Raw genomic sequence first — 23,996 nt, forward strand, 5'->3', positions numbered from 1 at the left:
ATAGTCAAACAAGCTAACTCAGATATGAACCAGCAACATACCTCAGATATCTAGCAGCAACAAGGCATAGAATAGAGTAAAACAGGACATGCTTATGGAGAAACTCAACAACATAGGAATAAAAGGGACAGCCAACACAAATACGCTACATCATACATAGCCCCTGCGAATAGAAAATTAACAACATCAGCAGTAACTACTTATACCTGCTAGAACAACTAAGCGACTATAGTTAATCAGAAAAATACATATTTTCACGAACTAATTTACCTCTACGATAATAATACTGTACTAGCAGAATGCCAAGGCTTCAAAAGATAGCTCCCAGAACAAAGTACAACGTGGAGTATAGGGTCACATGCAAATGATTATTCAAAGGAGCTTCGTAGATCAATAAGACAGTGGCGATTATTCTAAGTACTGCAACTTGACAGAAAATAGGAAACCTACACAAGAACATCAACACAAAAAGGAAAGATACTTACTACCATTACAGCACCCACTCAATATCACAAAAGACCATGCAAAATATTCTACAACAATCTGCTTCATAACATAAAAACTGCTAAGTTCCCTACTGCAACTTGACCGAAAATAGGAAACCTACACGAGAACATCAACACAAGAAGGAAAGATACTTACTTCCGTTACAGCAGGCACTCAATATCACAAAAGACCATGCAAAATATTCTACAACAATCTGCTTCATAACATAAAAAACTGCTAAGTTCCCAAAAAGTATCCAATCAATGAAAGAAAACTGGCTGAAAAGGGAGAACTCTCTACAGTCTCACAGAATTATAGGAAAATAACAGCAAAACTTGGAAGCCTACACAGTCAATAATGCTCAATATGCATACACTTCACATGCAATCCCCTGCAAAAGGCACATAGCAGCCTCTCATCTGAACTTGGACACCAAAAACACCACTTTGGGATTACTAATACTCATAAATACTACATTGCCTGCCCTTGTTTGAATAGCGTGGATGCAAACTTCATAGCAAAATATTGAAAAACGTCAGATGTATGTTCGTATAAGTGTGTAAATGTGTGTGTGTGTGTGTGTGTGTGACGTGCGTGTGTATAAAAGAGAATATATGTGCATTTACCAGAGTGTGGTCTTACATAATTGATAAAAACAGCAATATAGAACCTGATAGAATAGGAAATAGTAAAAAATAAGGTTTTTAACATGCCAAAGTAATTAGTTTAGTTTGTTAATTATAAGAAACATAAGTTAATTACAAGAAATATAAATGAAATGCGCTAAATAAGTACAATTGTTTGGTTTGAAGGTAGTGAATATATCGAAATTGTGCAAAAGTTTGCATTATAACCAGTGAATTAAACAACGTTTGCATTAGAATATCACAAAATAGGATACTTATTAGATTAATAACAAACTTTCTGATGCAGTAAAATATTGACTAGGGCTGAATGATTCAATTACTGTAAAATATTAGTCTCAGATTGAAGTAAATAAAGTGTAAACAATACCCTTTGTTTGTAAAATAGGATTGTTAATTCCTTTGATAGCAGAAATAAAAAGTTGTACACATTAATTTGAGAGTTTTAGCAATATTTGTCCTGAAATGGATATAAATGTAACTTGTTAAGCGTGCCAAATACGAAATATTTAAAAAACAGTACAGTATAACCTCAATTTTGAAAGCTAACAGTACTCTAGTGTTTCTACATAGGCGTCTGTAGTGGTAAAATACATCCAGTCCTTAAGATTTTTGGCCATCCATTCATCCTCAGCGTCACGATTAGTCCCAAAAGCAAAAAAAGCGAAATCTTGTGGTTGTTATAATTTCTACTTTTCATGCATTGATTGATTGATTGATTGATTGATTGATTTAGTTTATTTTACTTCGCGTTTTGTGCCTCTTGGCTAATTTGCGAAGATGAGGATGAGTGATGAAAGGATGAAATTGATGAATGGACATTCACAAACAACCAAGCCCGACCAGGATTCGAACCCGGGACCCTTGGCGTCGCAGCGAGATGTGCTAACCGCTCGGCCACAGGGTCGGGCTACTTTTCATGCAATCACATACACTATAGTACTAAGTTTAGTGAATTTTGGCGTCTTCCTGATTGGTCTGTTAAAGTTAGTAATCAATAAAAATATGCGTACATAGAAAAAATCCTGAAATAGTTGGATTCTCAAAAGTATGTACAATCAGTGTTCTTGCTACATTTAGCACCTAATAAAATATAAATTGAAGTCTAGTTAGTGTTGGGCTGTAAAATGTTTTGGTACATGTAGTTACTTGAAATAGCAAATATTGGCTGTGTAACTGGTAAAGCCCTCAAAAAAATCAACTTCGTTTCCTCGTAGTACTCCCTGAAAATGCTTCTTGCACGCTAATAAGGCTCTGGCGTGTGTTCCTATGCCTCCTACTAGCCTCTGTAAAATTCATATTGACCAGTGCTTAACCATTCAACATGCTGTAGAGCCTAAGCTTTAAGCTTCAGTCAGTGGAAATTTAGTTCTCAGGGACATATAGTGATTGTAGAATAAAAAAAAGAAGCCTCAAATAATACAGCATAACAGATACAAATAACCCCTGGTGTTAATCAAACACTCAAAAAGTCAAGTAGTACTTGAAACGTACCCCGAATAAAAGACTATAAGGGTAAATAGCATGGTAAGAAAAGTTTGGCAGGTGGACTTAAGAGCCACGTAGTCATCTGCTAACATCGTCTTGTCCTGTGATTTGTCATTATATTGTTAAGTAGTTATATTTAAGGGATGAAAGAAACAATATTAATAAACATTCAGTTATAGTACTCTTGGTAAAGGGGTTTCAGTGCTTAGAGAGATAATAATTTTAGTTACAGTAAAAGTTTGGCCTCTTATAAGTGCAAAAAAAGTACAAATATTAAACATTTCATACAGTTTATCTAGAAAGCAAAAGCAAAAATACAATAACTGCGCAACATACTTAAAAAATAAGCAAGCCGTGATATTCTACTGCCCCATAATAAGTCTAAAATATACTCGAAAATACTCTGACATAAGGTTGACGGCTATCTGAGATCGAAATTTTCAAGCTTTCTCTCATGCATAAAGTGGCTCTAGGAATCACTAAGCCTCAATAAAAATGGAAACATGCAGTAAAAGCACTTGGAGAGTTGTTGTGATCACATCATATGAAAAACATGCGAGAACAAGAATATATGGAACCCTACTCATATATTTAGGAAACTTTACCTACCCTAACAGTAAGAAAATACCGAGGAAACTCTAAAATAAACAAACTTTCCTACGAAGCAAACCAAAAATAGCGTAGTGGAAGTCAATAAACCCTAACAACAACAACAAGATTCAACAACTACATCAAAACAAAAACAACAACAATAATAATAATAATACTAATAATAATAGTAATAATAAACTTTGTGGGTACAGTTTTACTTAAAAGTACTTCTTCCTTAGTGATTAGAGAAATTTTTTAAATAAAGAACAAAACTCAAAGTTAAGAATTAAAAATATAAGATACAAAAGGCAATAAATAGAAAAAATAATAAAAGAAGTTGAAAAAATTATCTTTGCAAGTCAAAATTGCAATAAACACTTCTGCAAGAATAGATCAAATTGTGATATTAGAGTAAAAAATGGAAATAAACTTTTAAAATAGCAAGTTAAAAGTTGAAAAATGTCTTTGTGAGTCCAAAATTTAATAAAAAATGTTGCCTGAATAGAAGAAATTGTGATATTAGAGTAAAAAATGGAAATAAACTTTTAAAATAACAAGTTAAAAGTTGAAAAATGTCTTTGTGAGTCCAAAATTTAATAAAAAATGTTGCCTGAATAGAAGAAATTGTGATATTAGAGTAAAAAATAAACCTAAATTTCAGCTAAAGTTGAAGAAACACAGTTTGTGTGTCTAAATTCCCATGCGAACTCTTGCTTGAATCGTTCAAATAGCGTTTTCTGAGTAAAAATACACAAAAAATGCGAAATATTGTCTCTAACAGTAAAAACATCTGGTCAATTTTACATGAATCCTGATGTTTATAACCCAATAATCAAATGGGCCGTGGTTCGCAACCCAGAAATAAGAGCAAATAGTGGATCGCATCCACTTTAACCTGTAGATACTGGAACAGAATGTTCCTAGTTCAGCCAAATTCGTTACGCCTTAGGTTAAATAGTCTTTGCAATGTTACAAAAGGCGGCAGAAATACCGCGTAGATTACTTCCACCAAATAAAATTGGAACCTCAAAGAAAATCAATACTCGTGTGTAAAAATTTGGCGACACTTGACTTCCATTCAACTTCGGAAGAAGACCAAGCGATGGGGGCCGTAACAATAGAGAACTTTTTTTCCCCTCACGTGTCCATGAACGCGCGCGGTTTGGGGGTGCCGATGAATGCAACCACATAACAGGTTCTTCCGTAACAGGTTAATATTAATAACATGGATTCTGCTCGCATACTTCGTTTTCATATAGGATACATCGTTCAATTTCTTCGCCTTTAAAGCGAACATGTGTTATAATATCTTCTACCTCCGATCGAACGCGTCGGCACCGATTGAATACGGGTAAATTCGGATCCTTAATTATACCAAATATGACTCACCACCGACGCCAAAATGGCGTTTGTACATTAATGGAAAAACCATTAATTCCAAGTTCCCACGTCTGTATAAAGCACCCATGACTCATATCCGGCAGAAACGCATATATACAGGTGTATAAGCTTAAATCTGCTGTTTGCTCATAGATGGCGTTAGTGAGCGTATGAAGCTACCATGAGCACGCCATACCTGGTGTTTTTATGAGTTGGACATCTGCCAACACAAATCAGTGCACATCGTTAGCAGGTGCAGACAACAACAGACAGTGTTCCTGTGGTAAGCATGTCTAGTTTTGTGCCAGAAAAAGAGCATATGCGGGAAGCTCTGCTTTTCTGCTTCCATTTGAAGAAATCGGCTGCCGAATCGCATCGAATGCTTGTGGAGGCCTATGGTGAGAGTGCTGTATCGGAAACAACGTGCAGGGATTGGTTTCGTCGGTTCAAAGACGGCAATTTTGACCTGAGCGACAAGAAGCGTGAAAATCGGCCCAGGAAGGTTGAGGACCATCAATTGCAGGCTCTTTTGGACGAGGACGATACCCAAACGCAAAAGATGCTTGCCGAGCAATTGGGTGTTACTCAAGCAGCCATTTCCATGCGTCTACGTGCCATGGGAAAGGTTCAAAAGATCGGAAAATGGGTGCCGCATGAATTGACCGATCGGCAGCTGGAGAGACGCCAAAACACATGCGAAATCTTGCTTGCCAGACAAAAAAGAAAGTCTTTCCTGCATCGGATTGTGACTGGTGATGAAAAGTGGATATATTTCGAGAATCCTAAACACAAGAAATCGTGGGTTGATCCCGGCCAACCATCAACATGTTCCTCGAGACCAAATCGCTTCGGCCGGAAGACGATGCTGTGTGTTTGGTGGGATCAACAGGGCATCGTCTACTTTGAGCTGTTGAAACCTGGTGAAACTGTCACTGCCCACCGCTACCACCAACAACTGATCAAATTGCACCGGGCTCTGTGTGACAAAAGACCGGATTATCAAGAAAGACATGACAAGCTGATTTTCCTCCACGACAACGCCCCATCACACACGTCAAGACTGGTCCAAAACTACTTGGAGACACGCAAATGGGAGGTGCTACCCCATCCCGCCTATTCACCAGACCTGGCCCCTTCCGACTACCATCTGTTTTCGTCGATGGGCCACGCCCTCGCTGAGCAGCACTTCGATTCGTATGCAGACGTCCGAAAATGGCTTGATGAGTGGTTTGTCTCGAAAGAGAAGGACTTTTTTTGGCGTGGTATCCACAAATTGCCCGAGAGATGGGCAAAATGTGTAGCTCGTGAGGGCAAGTACTTTGAATAAATTTCTTGTTGCTTTCTATGAACAAACCATGTGTTTTTCTGACTACAAAACAGCAGATTTAAGCTTATACACCTGGTAATATACAACAATAGTGTTAGAATAGTCCGAAAACGAACTCCACAATAGTGTCTTTTGTACCTTAATGGAAAAACCATTAATTCCAAACTCCAACGTCTGTATAAATCATCTGTGACTCATATCCGGCAGAAACGCATATATAATATACAACAATAGTGTTAGCTTAGCTCAAAAACGGAATACATAATAGTGTCTTTTGTGCACTAATGGAAAACCATTAATTTCAAACTCACACGTGTGCATGAGTCATCGATGACTCATCTCCTCCTCCACCCACGACACGTGGCGCTAGATTAAATAACAATAGCGTCACCCCTCGAAAATGAATTAAAAAACCATTAATGTCAATTAACGGGTCTATTGTTAGGTCTAAAGTATTTTCCCTTCTACTAATAGCGCTTCTCAGAAAAAACAGATGCTGGCTTGAAATAAGAAGTCCGGTCGGCTTCTTCTCGATCTATGTCAAAGACACCGAACGTCCCGAACTGACGTTCGAATAATGACTTCAACTATACGTGGAAGAGTTGACATTTGGGTATCTTCAGAAAGGGCCATCCCTTACACCGAAAGGGCCCGGATTTCTCTGCTTCCCATTCGTTCTTCGCTCTCTAGAGGACATTTCCTCTATTCTGATTGGCACAGGAATTGTCGAGCGATCACTAAAGCGGGAAAGGTAACAGTTTGGACCCGTTTTAACCAGCGCAACCACACTCAGCGCCCTTGACTTAAGGTTTAGAAAGAAAGCTTAATAGGATTTCCGCATTAGGATATTAAACATTACAAAGTTACTATCGCCGATCTCTCTCAACCCTGCCTGGATGTAATCTTCTTCGGCATCTTCCTTGGGCGTGTCCCACTTTTCACGGGAAATTCCGTTATCAGCTTTTTAAAAAGAAACGTTCTCAGCTTCCTGGCAGCCTCAAATTCCAAGTTTAAGTGGGCTGCATAGTCTCGAGCAGCTACGGTTAATTTTTCTTTCGATCGTGCTGTTCTTCCTTTGGATTTTCTATCGCGCCGAGTTTCCGTCTAATTAGTACTTCCAAACTGCAGAGTTGCCAGCAACAATTTTTAAAAATTACGTAATAACTCTGCAAAATAAGTTTATAACGAGGTAATAAGCGTTAAGTGGTCTATTTACGAACAGTCTTCTGAAGGTTTCGGATTTTAGGCCTGGCTTGGGCATGGGTGTTCCATTGTGAGCGTCACTTCATCAATTCCATTTAATCATAATTAATTCAATCATTGTCTCATCGCTGTTAACCGAAGTTTGATTTCAGGTAAAGGACAAATTTTCGTTTCCCATTCATAAATTTTAATGCAAGTACTCGGTTGGTTTCTATACCACAAAATTTCTAGAATGGAAGGGGGGCAGACAAGCATTCTCAGGGGCCTCCCGATGGCGTAGTGGTAACGTCGGCGCCTTGTAATCAAGGGATCCCGGGTTCGATACCCGGTGAAGGCACATTGCACAGTGGTTCGGATCACACTTTAAACTGCAGGTCCAGTCCCGATTAGCCTATCTGCGCATAAAGTGGACTTACAACAACAATAATTCAATCAATCAACAAAAATTCTCAGAAAGTTTTAAATATACAATATTGCATATTCTAATTTTTTAATCGGGCGAGGTGGAAACCCCACATGTTAAATCCATCATTTCACATGTATAAATTTTCACGTTTCAAATGGGCATTGTACAACTCGCTACTTTCATTTAGTACTGCGTATCAAATCTTCTATCTTGAATCAACTAGAATTACTATAATCGTTGTTCATCTTATTTCTACTGTATCAAATCTTGAGTGTAATATTTCAACAGACAGGCATATTAGCACGAACTAACTGAATGTTGATCTTTTTCTTCCACCCCTAGCGAATTCTAATGTCCCTTCTCATTCTCCTTTTGTTCATAAGTTTACCTTCGTGTTGACAGCTCCATCTACATTCGGAAATATCAGCTTCTAATGGTGAGATCTTTCGTCCCTTCACGATCGATCGGGAACACGAGTTTGCATGCCTCGCACGCTCTCAGCACCACCTATTGGAATCCTTGGGAAATAAGTCCGTAATGAGAATGGCACATCCAATTCTTTCTCGCGTTCCAACTGAACGGTGGTGATTTTGAATGAGGAGTCGGAACAATTTGACTTTTACGAGTTGGGGACTCGTCTATTCGCTTCGAAATTCTCTCGCGTCATTAATCAATCGAAATTAGGAGCATGTTAACCTACTTTTCTTTGCCCTTTTTCTGCCACACTGACGTTTGCGACAAAACTATCCAAATTCGCAAGATTTTCTCCATCTGAGAACATAGAAATTTGCAAATAATGAGGTCTCTTTTGTGATGGCACATTGTCACAGAACATCAGGCGACATTACTGTAACAATGGACCGGCATTACACGAATCCGACAAAATACGAAATCGTTCAAGGGGAAACAGAACGTGTGAGAAATGAATGGAGCGCAAAACGGAACGCAACAAGTGAGAAATGAAGGGAACGCAAAATGGAACTGAACGCGATATAAATGAAGGGAGCTCAAAACGGAACTGAACGACTGAGAAATGAAGGGAGCGCAAAATGGAACGGAACGAGTGAGAAATGAATGGAGCGCAAAACGGAACAGAACGAGTGAGAAATGAATGGAGCGCAAAACGGAACAGAACGAGTGAGAAATGAAGGGAGCACTAAACGGAACGGAACGAGTGAGAAATGAAGGGAGCACTAAACGGAACGGAACGAGTGAGAAATGAAGGGAGCACTAAACGGAACGGAACTAGATATAAATGAAGGGAGCTAAAAACGGAACTGAATAGTAATGAAGGGAGCGCAAAATGGAACGGAACAAGGAGAAATGAAGGGAGCACTAAACGGAACGGAACGAGTGAGAAATGAAGGGAGCGCAAAACGGAACGGAACGAGTGAGAAATGAATGGAGCGCAAAACTGAACGGAACGAGTGAGAAATGGAGTACTAAACGGAACGGAACAAGTGAGAAATGAAGGGAGCGCAAAACCGGAACGGAACGATTGAGAAATGGAGAGTGCTCAAAACGGAACGGACACAGATGGAACGAGAGAGGAATGAAAATGCGTAAACAAAGACGGGTACAGAATGGATGCATCAAGAAAAGAGAGAAACGTCAATCTTCACTTTTTTCTTTTTTAAATAATTGTTGAAACAAGTACTGCAGAATTCCTTCACAAAAAGTGGTAACTTTGTGGCCTTGTAAGCAAGTGATCGCAGGTTCGATTTCTAGGGAAGGAACATGACACGGTGGATCGGATCCCACTTTAAACTGTGAGTCCAGTCTCGTTTATTTTACCTGGACGAAAAGTGGGTTTAAAGCAAATTTTGCGAAACTTTTCACACGCGCGCACACACACACACACACACACAACTCGCGGCTAGCATAGTATGACTGCATTTAATATGTAGAAAATGCTACACATGGAATTTCCAAACTTTATCCTACGATATGCTTTCCTGGGCTTGTGTATATACTGTGCCCCCCTCCCCTAAATAATTCTGGGTCCGCTTATGTGTAAGGTTGTTCCAGTTGACTGCATGTCTATGGTACAACGTGAGTTGTGGAGTCTTGCTCGGTGACACCTGACATGTGCTGTTGTGGGTTAAAAGATACGTAGATAATGTTATGACTTCTTCCTGTTGCGGTGAAGAACAAATAGATGTGGAATGACGCGTCACGGGAGTTCATCATCCATGCGCCAGTGTCAGGTCTGTAATGGTCGGATTGACCATTACTGGTTTGGTAATATGTTAATTAATTGTTGGCCAGTTACAAGGTTTAGGGTTAATTAATATGTTTTCCATGTGTGCACTTTTATGTTATTATTGCATGTAAGTGTATGTGCTTAATGAATTGTGATTTTTGCTGGATATTAGATTCCCCTGTTTTTTAGCTTCCCAGATGGGGAGCTGTCTTTCAAAAGACCGTTCCAGTGGAAAATTCCAGTGCTACGGGGTCCACTCCCACGGACTCCAACCCCGACTATAAAAAAGGCCAGTTGGGCTTTAGAAAAAAACAGTTTTTTACTACCTTCACAACGAGGAAGAACCTTCGAGTCTTGTCCACTGAGGGTGGCTACACTGAATGATTGAGAAGTAAATGTAACACTTGGCCAAAGAACCTTCCTCGAGAGTTTAGTCCACTTATGGTGGCTAGACTAATGATGGAAAATATATGTAGCATTTGGTAAAGGCAACCCCTGTTTGAAATCACCAAGTTTCCCAATTAGCAAAAGATTTGCATTTGTAAGATATTGCCGTATCATAATGCCTAGCGGGCTGCATGAGGATGCTGCGTAAGGAAACGTAAGACTAGTCGGAATATAAATTAAGTCGAGGTTAGCCCACAGAGATAGTTAGGCTAACTCTGTGTTGAGGATGAAAGTACCAATGGTTAGGCCATAGGTACGCCTTTGCTTGAATTAAGGATTTTGGTTGATTATGTAAATGCACATATGGAAACACTTTGTAAATATGTAAATAATAGCAACGTATAATAAACCCATATAATCCTACTAGAAATGTTATGATTTGCTGAATTAACTCCAAGAACTACAGTACTGTCTATTTTAAAACCAAATATTTATTCACTGCCTGTACATGTGTAACGAACCAGGGACTAAAAAATATAAATGTTATGTGAAACTCCTCTTTCGTAATTCCAGCGTTATTATAATCTGCTCGAGAGACACCCAGGGTGAGCGGTGGAAGGAGAGATTGGACAGGATTTTACAAGGAAGTAATCCAGAGGGCCGATTTAAGTAAGGGAGTGGGGGGCCACCTTCCACAGGTCCTAAGGTCGAAGTAGGTGCTGAAGTGGTATGGAAACTTTCCTGCGCGCGTGGAGTTTCGTGCTGGACATCCGATGTATAAACTGGTTTCGTTTGTCGCTACAGACGTTGAGTTGTTATGACGATTTTGAAGACTCAAATGCTATGTATTTTGTTTTAACGGTCTCGAAAATATTTTTTAAAGTTTGATTTAAGTCCACTTTTTCCTCATGGGGGATCAAACCCGAGACCTCTTGAGAGAATAGTTTCTTGCTTTCATTGTTTATACATTTACTCCTCATCTGGTGGTTGCGTTTACCGTGACAATGAGAGGATCCCTATTTTTGCAACCCCGGCGGAGGAACAAGTGGTTCGGATCCCACTTTAAACTGTAGGTCCAGTCCCGATTAGCCTTACTGTGGACTTAAAACACCATATCAACCAATCAACCAACCTATTTTTGAAAGACGATGCTCCAATCTTTAGAACAGAGGTCTCCAAACTCGTTGAGCTACTTCCCACATTTGAAAATACATGACGAGCTACCAAGCGTGGATTGATTTTTTTATACGATCCTTCTTGGTTTATAAAAACTTTTGAGATATGTAATGATATTTTACAGCACTAAAGACGCCAGGGGCCTCGGGTTCGGATCCCGGCATGAGCATGTGTTTCCTTTTTAAGTGTCGCTTCATCATATCATCCTCATCGTCGCCATTAGCCAAAAGTGACGTAAAAGCGGAGACAAATAACAAAAATCAAATCAAATCACATCAAATTATTATTTTTAATTTCTCTGCAACATATAGAGGCTGTTCAAAACATGTAATTACTTTTGTTACAACCACAGTAAAATATAAAAACTTGCCCCTAAATCATTATCATCTTGTTTCTTACCACTTTCATCCACAATATTTGTTAAGTTGGGTGAATGGGTTGTCACAAATATTGGAACGCGTTGTCCAGATGTCCATCTGTTAGCAAAAGCATATCCTTCTGCTAACGTTTCACTCAAATATTGCCGCTCTTATCTACAGTCTATTCTAGCCAAATCCTTCACGAGCTACTGGAAATGACCCCGCGAGCTACCGGTAGCTCGCGATCGACGGTTTGGCGATCCCCGCTCTAGAACACGGAAGTGATCTCAATTCTGTTTTGATGTACTACTATGTATTGTTCATATAAAACAGTGCTAGTGTAGGTTAGAATTGGGGCGAGGTACCCGACAAAATTCCTCACTCCCCACTGTAACTTCTGGATCCGCCACTGAGCAATAGATTTGTCCAAACGGCCAGTCGTACCAAAACGAGAAGACCCCGGCCAACTCGCGAACTAAAGTCAACAGTCATTTGTTTACTCCTTTCGCAATCATCACAAACGAAAATATCCCCTTCGTATGTGCCAGAGTGGCCCTACTATACTTGTAACTTCCTTCCCTTTTGCTTTGCTTTAAAAAATACAACAACGTTAAATAGCACAAGTCAAATAGCTTTCGCTGTTTACGGTTTCCCCTTCATGATGCTACAATACTTCGTACTGAATAAAGGTGACGACGACGTCTTGAAACACGCTGCACATTTTGGTAACGGAGGGGCAGGACTTCATGGCAAACAGCTAGCTTGGTTTACATTGGTCGAGTAGACGGGAGAGTAGCTGGAGAGAATAGGGTAAAGCGAGCTACTCTCCTCGTGTAAACAACTGGGGAGAGTACTGGAGCCAGTACTCGCTCCAGTAGCCAGGAGAGTCGAGTGGCTGTCCCAGCGACTCGACCGAGTAAACGCTTTCTGAGGACAGTAAAGACTCTGTGTTGTGTTGTGTCTGTGAGTGTCCATGGAATTTGTGTCGATTATAGGAACAAACAAAATAAACTACGGGTGTGTGAAGTTGAAGAGATGAGACTGGATGTATTTGGCGTAGGAGAAATAAAATAATTATAAAGTAATTATCTTTTTTTTTTCAGACATGTCCTTGTGCATTAACATAACATAACCCCACAGCTCTACAGCACCTTGGCGGGCCTTGGCTTACCTACCGACTGCTGGTCTCCCTCCCACACTGTTCAACCGTCACCTGTTATAGCGTGGAGGTCTCAGACCAGTGTTGGGGTGACGGGTGATCAGCCCGACGAACCCCCAGCCGTTGTTGTAGGTCTTCTCGACCGGGTTACGCTCACTCACTCGGAGCTTCCCAATTTCCTCACGATGGTGGGTTGCCACCGGCCCTATACGTAGGCCGAATAAATTCCGACCAGAGCCGGATTCGAACCTACGCCGTCCCGCAGCGAACGATCTCAAGACGAGTGAACGCCTTAACCCGCTCGACTACGGAGGAGGACGTCCTTGTGCATTATTGTAGTCATTTCTCGTGAAAAAAAGTGTGTAAACCGTTTCAGAACTTTTTCTTTTAAATCGCCAACGACGTCGATGGTTCATTCTGCTAAAAGAGCACCAAACAGATGCAGCCACTATCCCACTTTGCTGCAGTGGAGTAAAACGTGTGTAAACAGCTTCTCGCCACGTAATGGTCGAGTCGAGCAGACAGGCCAGTAACACGTCCAAGTAACTTACTCGACTAATGTAAACCAGCCTTTAGGGTTAAAAAAAAACGACGACAGTGCCAAAGGATTATTTCCTTCTTCGGAGAGCATTACGTGACGTCGAGGGCTGCATGCAGTTGAGCGTTCGTTTCCAAACCATGGGTGGTTATTTTCGACACGGATCGACCTCAGGATGATGCGGATGAGGCATAGACAAATAACCAAGGAATGAGGTCTACCCTCCAGAGGGTGACCCAGGTTGCAAAATCCTGGGGGGGGGGGGGGGACATGGACAAGGGGGATTCCCCCACCAACATTCCTGTATAATATACAACAATAGTGTTAGAATAGTCCGAAAACGAACTCCACAATAGTGTCTTTTGTACCTTAATGGAAAAACCATTAATTCCAAACTCCAACGTCTGTATAAATCATCTGTGACTCATATCCGGCAGAAACGCATATATAATATACAACAATAGTGTTAGCTTAGCTCAAAAACGGAATACATAATAGTGTCTTTTGTGCACTAATGGAAAACCATTAATTTCAAACTCACACGTGTGCATGAGTCATCGATGACTCATCTCCTCCTCCACCCACGACACGTGGCGCTAGATTAAATAACAATAGCGTCACCCCTCGAAAATGAATTAAAAAACCATTAATGTCAATTAACGGGTCTATTGTTAGGTCTAAAGTATTTTCCCTTCTACTGCTATTGTCAATTTTACATGTACTGTTTAAACACCCAACTATCAAGGTCTCCGCATTGTACAAGAAAAATAGCACAACACAATAAAGAAAAAACTAACAAAGATAACCGCAACCTTACGTCATGAAATCTCTAAAGAAACTGAATTGGCAGCATCTCATTTACTCCACGTAGCCTTAACAAGTACTGTTAGTTCTCAAAACGGACGCTATTCGTAGGAAAGGTTTGAGGGGAGGACATACTGGGCCCCACGTGGACTTGACATATGGTTGTCGGAGGTTGTCGGAACTTCCTTTCAAGTAAAGCGGCGTTCGAATCAGGACTTCAACTTTAGTGCCGCCTTGACTGAATTTTGCAGACTAACGAGGCTCTGGCGCCAGGACCTGTAGCCAGGATAATCCTGCACGGGACACTTGTTGTGTTATGTCTGTGTGTGCTTGTCCCTTCATCCATCTCATCGTATCACTATTCATCCCAATCGTCGCGATTAGCCAATGTGGCAGAAAAGCGCCATGAAATTACATGAAATGCTATTCTGTTTTTAAAATTGTCAAAAGTAAAATGTTACATGTCTTCCCCTTTTATTTTGCAGGTGAAGCAGCAGAGCCAAACCGATCGAAACGTGGCTTCTTCAGGAATTTCTGGAAGCGGTCGAGACACTACTCCCTGGAGCACCAGTGACACGGGGCCAACTGCTTGTGTTCCCGGTGTTTCCGCCAAAAGTATCCTGCATGGCATCAGAGCTTCAATGCTCAGAGTTTGCCATCTCCTTCTGAACAGTGAACTAAAACTCGATATTAATATGGTGTATATACAAATATAAAGAGAAAAAAATGTAAAGGCAAGAATATGGAACAATTTTTTTTCCATACTTGTGAAGTAGTGAACTGTAGTATGGCAAAGTAATAATGTTTTTTTCTGGTAGTGCTAGTGAGTCCGTAAAGCTGTGTGCAAACCGGTTGTGTACATTGTATATGTTCAACGTGAGTGAGTCCTGTGCATAGTTTTGTGGTGAGAAACTTTTACTTCCAGAAAGGAGCGCGAGATGTAACAATAATTGAACATGGCAGCTTCAGCATGGAACGATTGTACTGAAAACTGTGGTAAGAAGCGAAATATATATGTTTAATAAAATAGAATGTGTGAGAGAAATGTATAATGAGTTTCAGAGCTAAGGTTATAAAAAAAATGTTCCCAGTAATATGTATATACAAAAAAAATGTGCAAGAGAGGGCGATAGCAGTTAATGCAAATAGAGCCTGGTTAGTAGAGTTGCAGAGAAAAATATTGTTACTAATATGTTCGTCACATATCTTATACTGGTTCTAATGACCTATTTTACACACTTCGCTTGCATCTAAGCGGTTGCTTTCTACTGTATACCAGTGTTGCGGGTGGTGTAAATCTGTATTAACTTACGTGTACAACCAGCAAGAAGCACAACACTGCTAGCCTTCATGTCAAAGTTCCAACATGTTACAACCTGGATTTGACAGGTTAGTCCAGACCTTGTTCAAATCAAAATTAACCTTAGCTGTTCCTTAAAACATTGTAACCCCTTCAATTTTATTAAGCCAAATCAACGGAATATCCTTGCACTGAGACATGTGCAACGGCTATGTTCATAAAATACACCAGTATTTTTTTTTTCACAGTCTAATCCATCATGATTTTTAATTGCGACAATGATTTTCAAGACTGTTGAAGCTAGAATACGTTGTTTTTTTTTTACTTCCGTTATGCCAGCCCACTTTTATTACACGTTCAGGCAAGTTTTTGTTCACGTGTAGCATGTTCAAACAGACCACATGTGAACATTTCGCATACACTTTCCATGGAAGGCCTAAGATATAACAGAGCAAAGAAGAGGGGAGAAAACACCAATAATATTCCCGTCTCTCGATTTGATAGTATCCTAATTCAGCAAGGAAAATGGTGCAAATGCCAACCAGGCTACGGAAATACATTACCCGCAACAGGCTTTAGGCGATTGAGGAAAGAATCTCAGGCACTTAATACATATACACACACACTAATGAAATATGTGTACGTTACATTCACAAACACACAGATTTTTGCTATCTTGAAGACTGTAACGGTTACAAACAAATATTGTTTGACTTTTGTACACATGCCTCCATAGGATTGTATACATGTAAATCGCTAAGCGGTAAATTGTGTGTCGACATATCTAGAAGAATTCTCACGCTGTCTTCTATAATGTAGTCGATTCTAGATTTCATAATTCTTATGTACAGTAAATTAACTATAAATATAATTTTTCTCATATTTTCATCTCCTGAGGTATACAGTCTTAACCTATGTAATAAAAAGATGTTTGTTAATATTGTAAAGAACAATTATCTGTAAGTTACTGTCCCCCTTTTGTGCAGCCATTTTACTGTTACACGTTATTCATAACATGTGCACTATGGTGCATCCGTACCATTTCCCATATTCATTAGTTGTTGCAGGGATTAAAGATAAGCTTTTTCTGACTGACAGCTGTTATTGCATTGCAACGTATACAACAATAATACAAAGAAAGTGTTCATGTTTCAAGTCCTGTAGCCACACTAAATTTCGTGTGTGAGATTACCTTGTAGCAAATGTCTATTATTATTTTTCTCTTCCTGTAATATAGTCAGACACTTCAACAAACAAACGCACAACAGCCACAAAGCTGCCTCTGCACAATCATAGGCACTGAGGAGATTTTTTTTTATTCAGCTCGCATGTTGAGTCGAAAACCACCCACATCACTCTACGTGGAAGAGCAAAGGTTGTCCCCTCCTGCCTAAAATGTTGAGAGGGTAAAAGTCGAGGGTACCCGAGGCATTCTCCCCAAAGTCATTACTGTGGAAGGGGGGGATCCACCGGAAAGGAATTTTGATTATATTTGCAAATAAATGGGAGATGAAAAGTCGTTTGGATTGCATATTGTGGAAAAGCCTGGAATCAGAACGACCATTATTCGCTTTGTGTGATGTCAGAGAAAGTTACTGGGAAGGGAAGGCATACGTATTTTAACCCTAAGGAAAAGATGAAGAAACTTCGAGGCCTAGAGAGCCTCATAAATATTACAGGACTTACTCCCCACAAGCATTCCTTATATTTGATAAAAACAACTAGAATTTGAGCTAACTCGCACACGAAAAAGAAAAGTGTTGAAAACACTTCAAGCCAACAATTGAGCTGTTACATCACCACCTTCATCTAAGATGAATGCATGTAGGTGGATCAATGAGAAGTTGTGAAGAGGCAATACGGCATTGCCGCCCTGTAATCAAGGGGTCCCAGGTTCGATTCTCGATGGAGGCACATTGAACGGTGGTTCGGATCCCACCTTAAACTGTAGGCCTAGTCCCGATTATCTTCTATCTGAGCATAAAATGGGCTTAAAAAACAAATTCTAACAAATTTGAAGAGGGAATAGAAATGAAGTATTTTTGGCTTACGCGAGTTAATTCCATAAAATTTTATTCTGAACGAAATGAACAGAGAATTCGACACATGTAGCTTAATTTACAACACAACTGCAATTGTAACCTTATGTAAACAATGATGATGTTTATCGCCGTTCATAGCTTTGATCAGAAGGGCAATCGTAATGAAATATTCACGATGTTATGTCATATATTCCTAACGTGTACTTTAACAAACACTGAATGAACATTTGCAAGCCGAAAAGCTGCTAAGGAATTTCCATTTCTTTTACCAACATTTGTTTTTCATAATAGTTTATCTTTGGATATTTTACTAACTTTTCCCCTTGAACTTTATACACGTTCCAGAAAACATGCACTTTCCAAACACAGGATATGCCTAATTGATTTATTTGTTTGTAACCACGTTGTCTTTGAATATAGACTAATTTATTTGAAGACTTGATACCATACAAATGAAGTCGAAAACTGTATTTTAGAACAATGATAGATTTTTACTAATGTAGTGGCATATTTAATAAAATAATAAATTCATACATCCTGTTTTGTTTTTAAGATACGCTAAAACTTTAAAGAAATCGTACTGGCACTTATTTTCTCCGAAATACCTATAAATACATTCACTACCATTAAAACAATCGTTTCTAATTATTCATTTGTTAGTCATGCTCATTGTGAAAGTGAAACTGCAGATAAACTCCGTGGCTGAGTTAGCAGCGCAGGAATCTCGATGTGTTTTGTAGCCGTGTTTTCGCTTCCAACCATATCAGCATTAAACAATGGAAAATGCATACGTGTGCACTTAGGAATTCACATAGGCTGCAATGCGCGCAATAAGCTATGCAATGATTCATCTCCAGTATTTGCATAAAGTTTCCACAGAATCTTGTGATTGAACATTGTTTTTTAGTATGTAATTTAATACTCAGAAATTGATAGTACTTAACCTTAGGTCAGTGGTACCAAAACCTTCTGGGCTGAAGTAGGCCTTAGTCTGAATAGTTGCATTTAAATTAGAGTTGGATTAGGCTGAGTATACTACATCTAACACCAATTGGTTGAATTTCAAATTAAAGTAGTTTTTTGTGTGTATGTTTTTACATTGCAATATTTAATTTAATATTGGTTTTTCGTTCTTTGGGGGATTAATAATTGCATTTTGAGCCATGGCGCACACAAAAATGAATTTATTTTTTAAATATTTTTCCTAATATACAAAGGAAAAATAATCAATACTGTCATGGGAATACAAATATCACTATCGCATTTTGGGTAGCATACAGATCTCGCGATAGGCCTCCATTCTGTAACAATTTGGTTCATAGTTTTGATTTTTCTTTTGTCTTCAATTTTTTTACGTTTTCAGTCTCGAGGTTTGCCTCATGAATTTCTTGTCCTTGCGATCTTTAGCTGCACTTTTGTTGTACAGACTTCGGGAAGCAATACTTAGCAGACGTTTAACTAAACAATGTGTAGAGAAAAACAAAAGGCTCGAAACAACCGTACAATAAGGTATTCATAGCTGCAGTGAACTTTTCTTCGGATTACAGAAAGAAAGGATAAAGAAACCAACGTGTCTAGTAAGAAGATTGCCCGTGACATTTTCCATTACATATTACATACGCAGAATTTCATGAAAAGGAAAAAGAGTAAACATATACGGCACACGTATAAAAAAAAATCTCCGGTGGTTTACTTGATTGACTATGAATGGTCATGGACTTCCGGAAGGGGGGAGGGGAGGCCATGGCCTCGTGGAAAATGAAAGTCAACCAAAAAGTACATATATCACACATATAATTTCATTTCATTCACAGTAATATATGTTAATTATTGCAAGGCCGTTCCGGGAACAGGATAACTTCAAACTGAAGCAATGGTTTTTGAGGAGACAATACTATTATGGGGGAAAATGTTCGTTTGCCCTCCCTCCCTGGATAAAATATCTTGCTTGCCCCTCCATGGAAAAAAAATCCTGTGGAAGTTCATGAGTATGGTACGTGATTTCAGAGAAATGCTGTAATGATTGTAATATAGCATTTTAAATGTGGATGACTGAAAAATTTTATTACAATTACCAAAATTCCATAGTATAATATTTGACCACTGTCCACTGTATTCAAAATTGTAACGTACTTTTTCCTGACACTTTTTCACCTCAACTTGCATTTATATATTAATCTAATAACCTATATTATCAACAGATTATGAGTTAACGAACATTGTATCGAAGATGAGACTGTGCATATAACCTAATAGTTGTACTGAATCTGCCGTTAAGTTTTAAATTTATGTGTAAATTCACAAGTAAGTTTCTTGATCCACGTTTCCTCTGAGTATTTGTAATGGAAAAAGAAGTTGGATTGTTCCTTCCAAATGACGTCATTGTGCGAGAGTTATCTGCAAAGCACATTCTGATCTACAAACGTTATGGTTCTGTTTCGTGAAACGTTTTCCTGATTCTCTCAGTCATTTTTATTTTCCAAAATGGTTAGTGGAAATAAACTTACTTTTATGGTACTCTACTGTACACATGCCTGGTTAGTTTCTTTCCTTACATTCAGAGGAAGACGGGATGCACGCCTTTTATATACTCCCCTTGAACATAGGTAATGATTCTTCTGCAAAGAAGAGTGTAGAGGTGGGTACGTCTTGTGGAATTCTGTCCATGAGTACGATATCTCAACCCAACCGGACGGGATTAACTTGTTCAATGAAATAAATTCAATCTAATCCACGTTTAAAATCATTCGCATAAGTTCCGCTTATAATTTTAAGTCACCTTTTCACAAAAATGGCTTTTGTCGTACTTATAACAAATAAATTTACATTATATTTTTTTGCAAGTATATATTTTTTTAAAGATCCCTGTGTGTAATATACAGAAGGCGGTTGCTATAAAAATGAAACTACTAGACTAGACTACTAGAAATGGTCTGCGCACACCAGGTTAATAAAATAAGATTGTGCACGTATTTTCCATGCTAAATTGTTATAAGAACTCTATAAATAAAAACTGGATACATAACTCGTCACTCGATTGATGTCAGACACTGAATATAAATTTGCAGCTTGTCTTAGCCCAAAAAGACAATTTCATTTCCATTTTGCACTGCGCAGCAAAGTTCACAAATGCGAAGAAACGTGTTCAGTGAATACTCTGTGGCTGAGTTCCAATTTTTAATCCAACTTTCCCAATTTACCTTTTACAGGTAAAAATGGCTTCTCATGTGACACCCTTCTTCCGCCAAGTGACATAAAATAACTTCAATATTCCCTGGGGACCAGAGGGAGGTAGATATCTGATAGAAGTTTTCGCAAAACTTAGAGGGCTGAAGACCAACTCTGCTCCCTTCAAGAAAAGGTTTTCGTGAAAATGGGGCCTGATTTAAATAATGGTTGGACCGCAGTGCAAGTCATGGCAACTGTGTGTTTCTGAGTGCTAAAGTTAATACTTGTGGGTCTGACAGAAAGTACTTTCAAGCTCGCACGATGTTATGAAGTAATAAGAATGGCCACAGACGAAAGGGAAATGTTACAGACACCATGTATGCAAGCTGTAGTTGAAAAATTCAATGGGATCATCCACTCTCCTTTGTGTTTACTGATAATGGAAGCACTTCACCAATTGTTCACTGAAGTAGATTACTAAGAAACAACAACTTCGCACTCACAACACAGACCTAATGATAAAAATCAGTGTAAAGTTCAAGATATCCGCAGATGTCTCCACCTGCGTGTAGGTCGCTTTCAGCTGTTTCTCGTGATGACATTTTGTCCGAAATTAGGAAAAATCGATACCCGTTAACACACTATGATCGGGATAGAAATAAAAATGGAACTAATTGTAAGTGTACCATTAAATTAAATGCTTACGGTACCCCAACCAAACATGTAGTAATTAATGTGAATAGCCTTAATAACGTTCATGGATATTATGGAAGTTTTATATGTGTTGTAGTGCTGCTAAGTTCTCTGCATATATGGAATCCATTTCGTATCATGGCTGAGGCTTTGTATAAGATGTGAGTAATTCCATGTCATATCAGCTGGAGTACCACCATAATGACTGCGATTTTAATCAAATTTGGAAGTTTGTATTCTGACGGAAGCATTTTGCTCGAAATCCTATTCATGGGGAATTTTAGGTTTTCCAGAAATTAACATACATTTTCACTCGTTGTGGATACTTCTAACAGATTACGCAGCACTTTGTTTTAAAAGACATGTTAAAAGTTTTCTTTAATTATGAATTTATCAAAAAAATTAAAGCGTAACACTCATAACTTTCAGACAGCGGAACTAATGCGAACATTTTGTATGTATGGAAATCCTGTAATATACCTAGAAAATCGAAATGGATTGTAGAAACAAACACACACAGTCCTCTCAAATCTCAGGTATAAATTCCAGAACCTTCCACGTAGAGTGATGATACTTAACTGCCTTAGAGCATCATAACAAATTTTGGGTAAAAATAAATATGGTAATGCAACTTAGGTTGTATTTCGTCAGAAAATATATGTCTACTATAGCGTTTCAGAATTGAATTTTTTCCTATCCCTTCTACGAAACAGAAATGAATCGTATCTACATCTATGTAATCGTGTCTCCAAATAATAAATCACTCGCAGTTTCCATCAAGTATATAAATTCTCTCACATACATTTCACTAGTTTTCTGCTATGTTGAAGTTGTTACTACACTGGTTGACAATTGCTAGGGAACAAACACATTTTCAGCCATAGGTTTTTTTTTTGTTGTTTTTTTAACACAATCAGGGAACAGTAATTGACCAATATACGAGTACAGATATTATGCCAGCTTTACTGACGCAGGAATTCGCCATCATGGAAAGAAACAGGACGTGAAAAACAAAAGAAACACATGGAGAGCAATATGAAGTGATGACATGAAATGTCAGTTGTCATAAATACAGAGTGTTCTGAGCAAATCAGTAAGGTGTATTACCACCTCGGGCACCAATGCATGCTGCACATCTGTTTGCCATGCTGTCCACGAGAGAGTTCATGAGTTCTAGGGGTATGTTGTCCCATTCTTACCCTAGGGCAGTTTTCAGGTCCTGAAGGGTCTGTGCAACTCGTCGTCCGAGAACATCCCAGGCATGCTCGATCGGATTCAGATCCGGGGAATATGGTGGCCAGTTCATGTGGTAGATATTCTCACCCTCCAGTGTCTCTTCAACTTGGTCGGTTCTGTGTGGACGTGCGTTGTCATCCATGAACACAAAGTTAGGGCCCACTGCACCATGGAAAAGACGAACATATTCTGTAAGGATCTCGTTACAATACCGTTCTCCGGTGACCCGGCTGCAAAGATCTGCAGTGGTGTTCGTCCATTTTTCATTATGCCCACCCATACCATAACACCAGGACCACCATACCTGTCACATTCATGGATGCTCGGTGAATGGTAACGTGTTCTTCGTTCTCGCCACACCAATTGATGACCAGAATCACTGGATACACAGAACCGTGACTCATCTGAGAACATGACATTGGACCAGTTCCCTTCGTCCCAGTCACGATGTGCCATACACCACTATATTCTGGCACGGCGGTGGATAGGGGATAGTGGAACACACTTAACGTGCTTCCGAGCATACTACCCGACACTATTGAGTCGTCGTGAAATTGTTCGGGGGTACACACGAACACCTGACGCCTCGGCAAACACACCAGCAATTTGCGCAGGACTGGCATGTCTATTCGTTCTGGCCAACTGGCTAATGTAGCGATCCTGTCGAGCTGTTGTACTCCTACCACGACCTCCACCATCATCATGTGCAGCTGTTCCTCTGGTAGCGGCGGCTTTCTTCAGTTGGGAAATAACGCTTTTTGCTACTCCCATCGCACGTGTAACCTCTGTGACACTTTGACCTGCCTCAAGACGACTAACAGCTCTTCCACGATCATAATCACTGAGATGAACCCTTTGCGCCATTTTCCAACTGACTAATCAGTTTGCACTACAGTATTGCATTCACAGCAGTGGCTATCGTGCTTGACCGTGTCTCTTGGATGCAACCTTCTGTCTCAGTCTGGCGTTTGTCCTAGATCAGGAACCTCGCATAGCCTGCTTGTTTCTCCTCTTGGACGCATTTCCTTACTAGTGTTCTCTACTGATATATTTATGCCGCTACACAGCCACGGAGCCGCGTTCTCAAATGTTATGGCTGAAAATGTGTTTGTTCCCTAGCAATTGTCAACCAGTGTATAAGGGATTTATGTCAGTACTGGTGAGAACGATTTCGTTTTCTAAAGCTTCCAATTTGTTTCTTCGAATATATATATATATATATATATATATATATATATATATATATATATATATATATATATATATATATCAATCGCAAACGTGTGGATTAACTTGAATAGATTGAAAAGGTCAGGTATTAAAGTCACAGCAGAGATTGTATGGTGTGCATACATTGTTTTTCGCACATGCCTCTTTTTTTATGAATGTATTTTCATATTTGTCGT

The 23,996-nt window shown here is 39.3% G+C and overlaps 1 protein-coding gene across 2 annotated transcripts in view; it reads left to right on the top strand.

Annotated features, from left to right (window-relative positions):
* LOC145987861 (uncharacterized) overlaps positions 1 to 23,786 on the top strand; it is a 648,175-nt gene extending 624,389 nt beyond the window's left edge. For both annotated transcript variants that reach the window (XM_083122619.1, XM_083122620.1), the window contains exon 8: positions 14,637 to 23,786. In XM_083122619.1, coding sequence (XP_082978745.1) covers positions 14,637 to 14,725 — 89 coding nt within the window. In that variant the 3' untranslated portion in view covers positions 14,726 to 23,786. The remainder of the gene's footprint in view (positions 1 to 14,636) is intronic.
* The last annotated feature ends 210 nt before the right edge of the window (positions 23,787 to 23,996 follow it).

This window comes from Lepisma saccharinum, chromosome 5 (genome assembly GCF_977018435.1).
Source record: "Lepisma saccharinum chromosome 5, izLepSacc3.1, whole genome shotgun sequence".
In the NCBI taxonomy this organism is placed as follows: Eukaryota; Metazoa; Arthropoda; class Insecta; order Zygentoma; family Lepismatidae; genus Lepisma; species Lepisma saccharinum.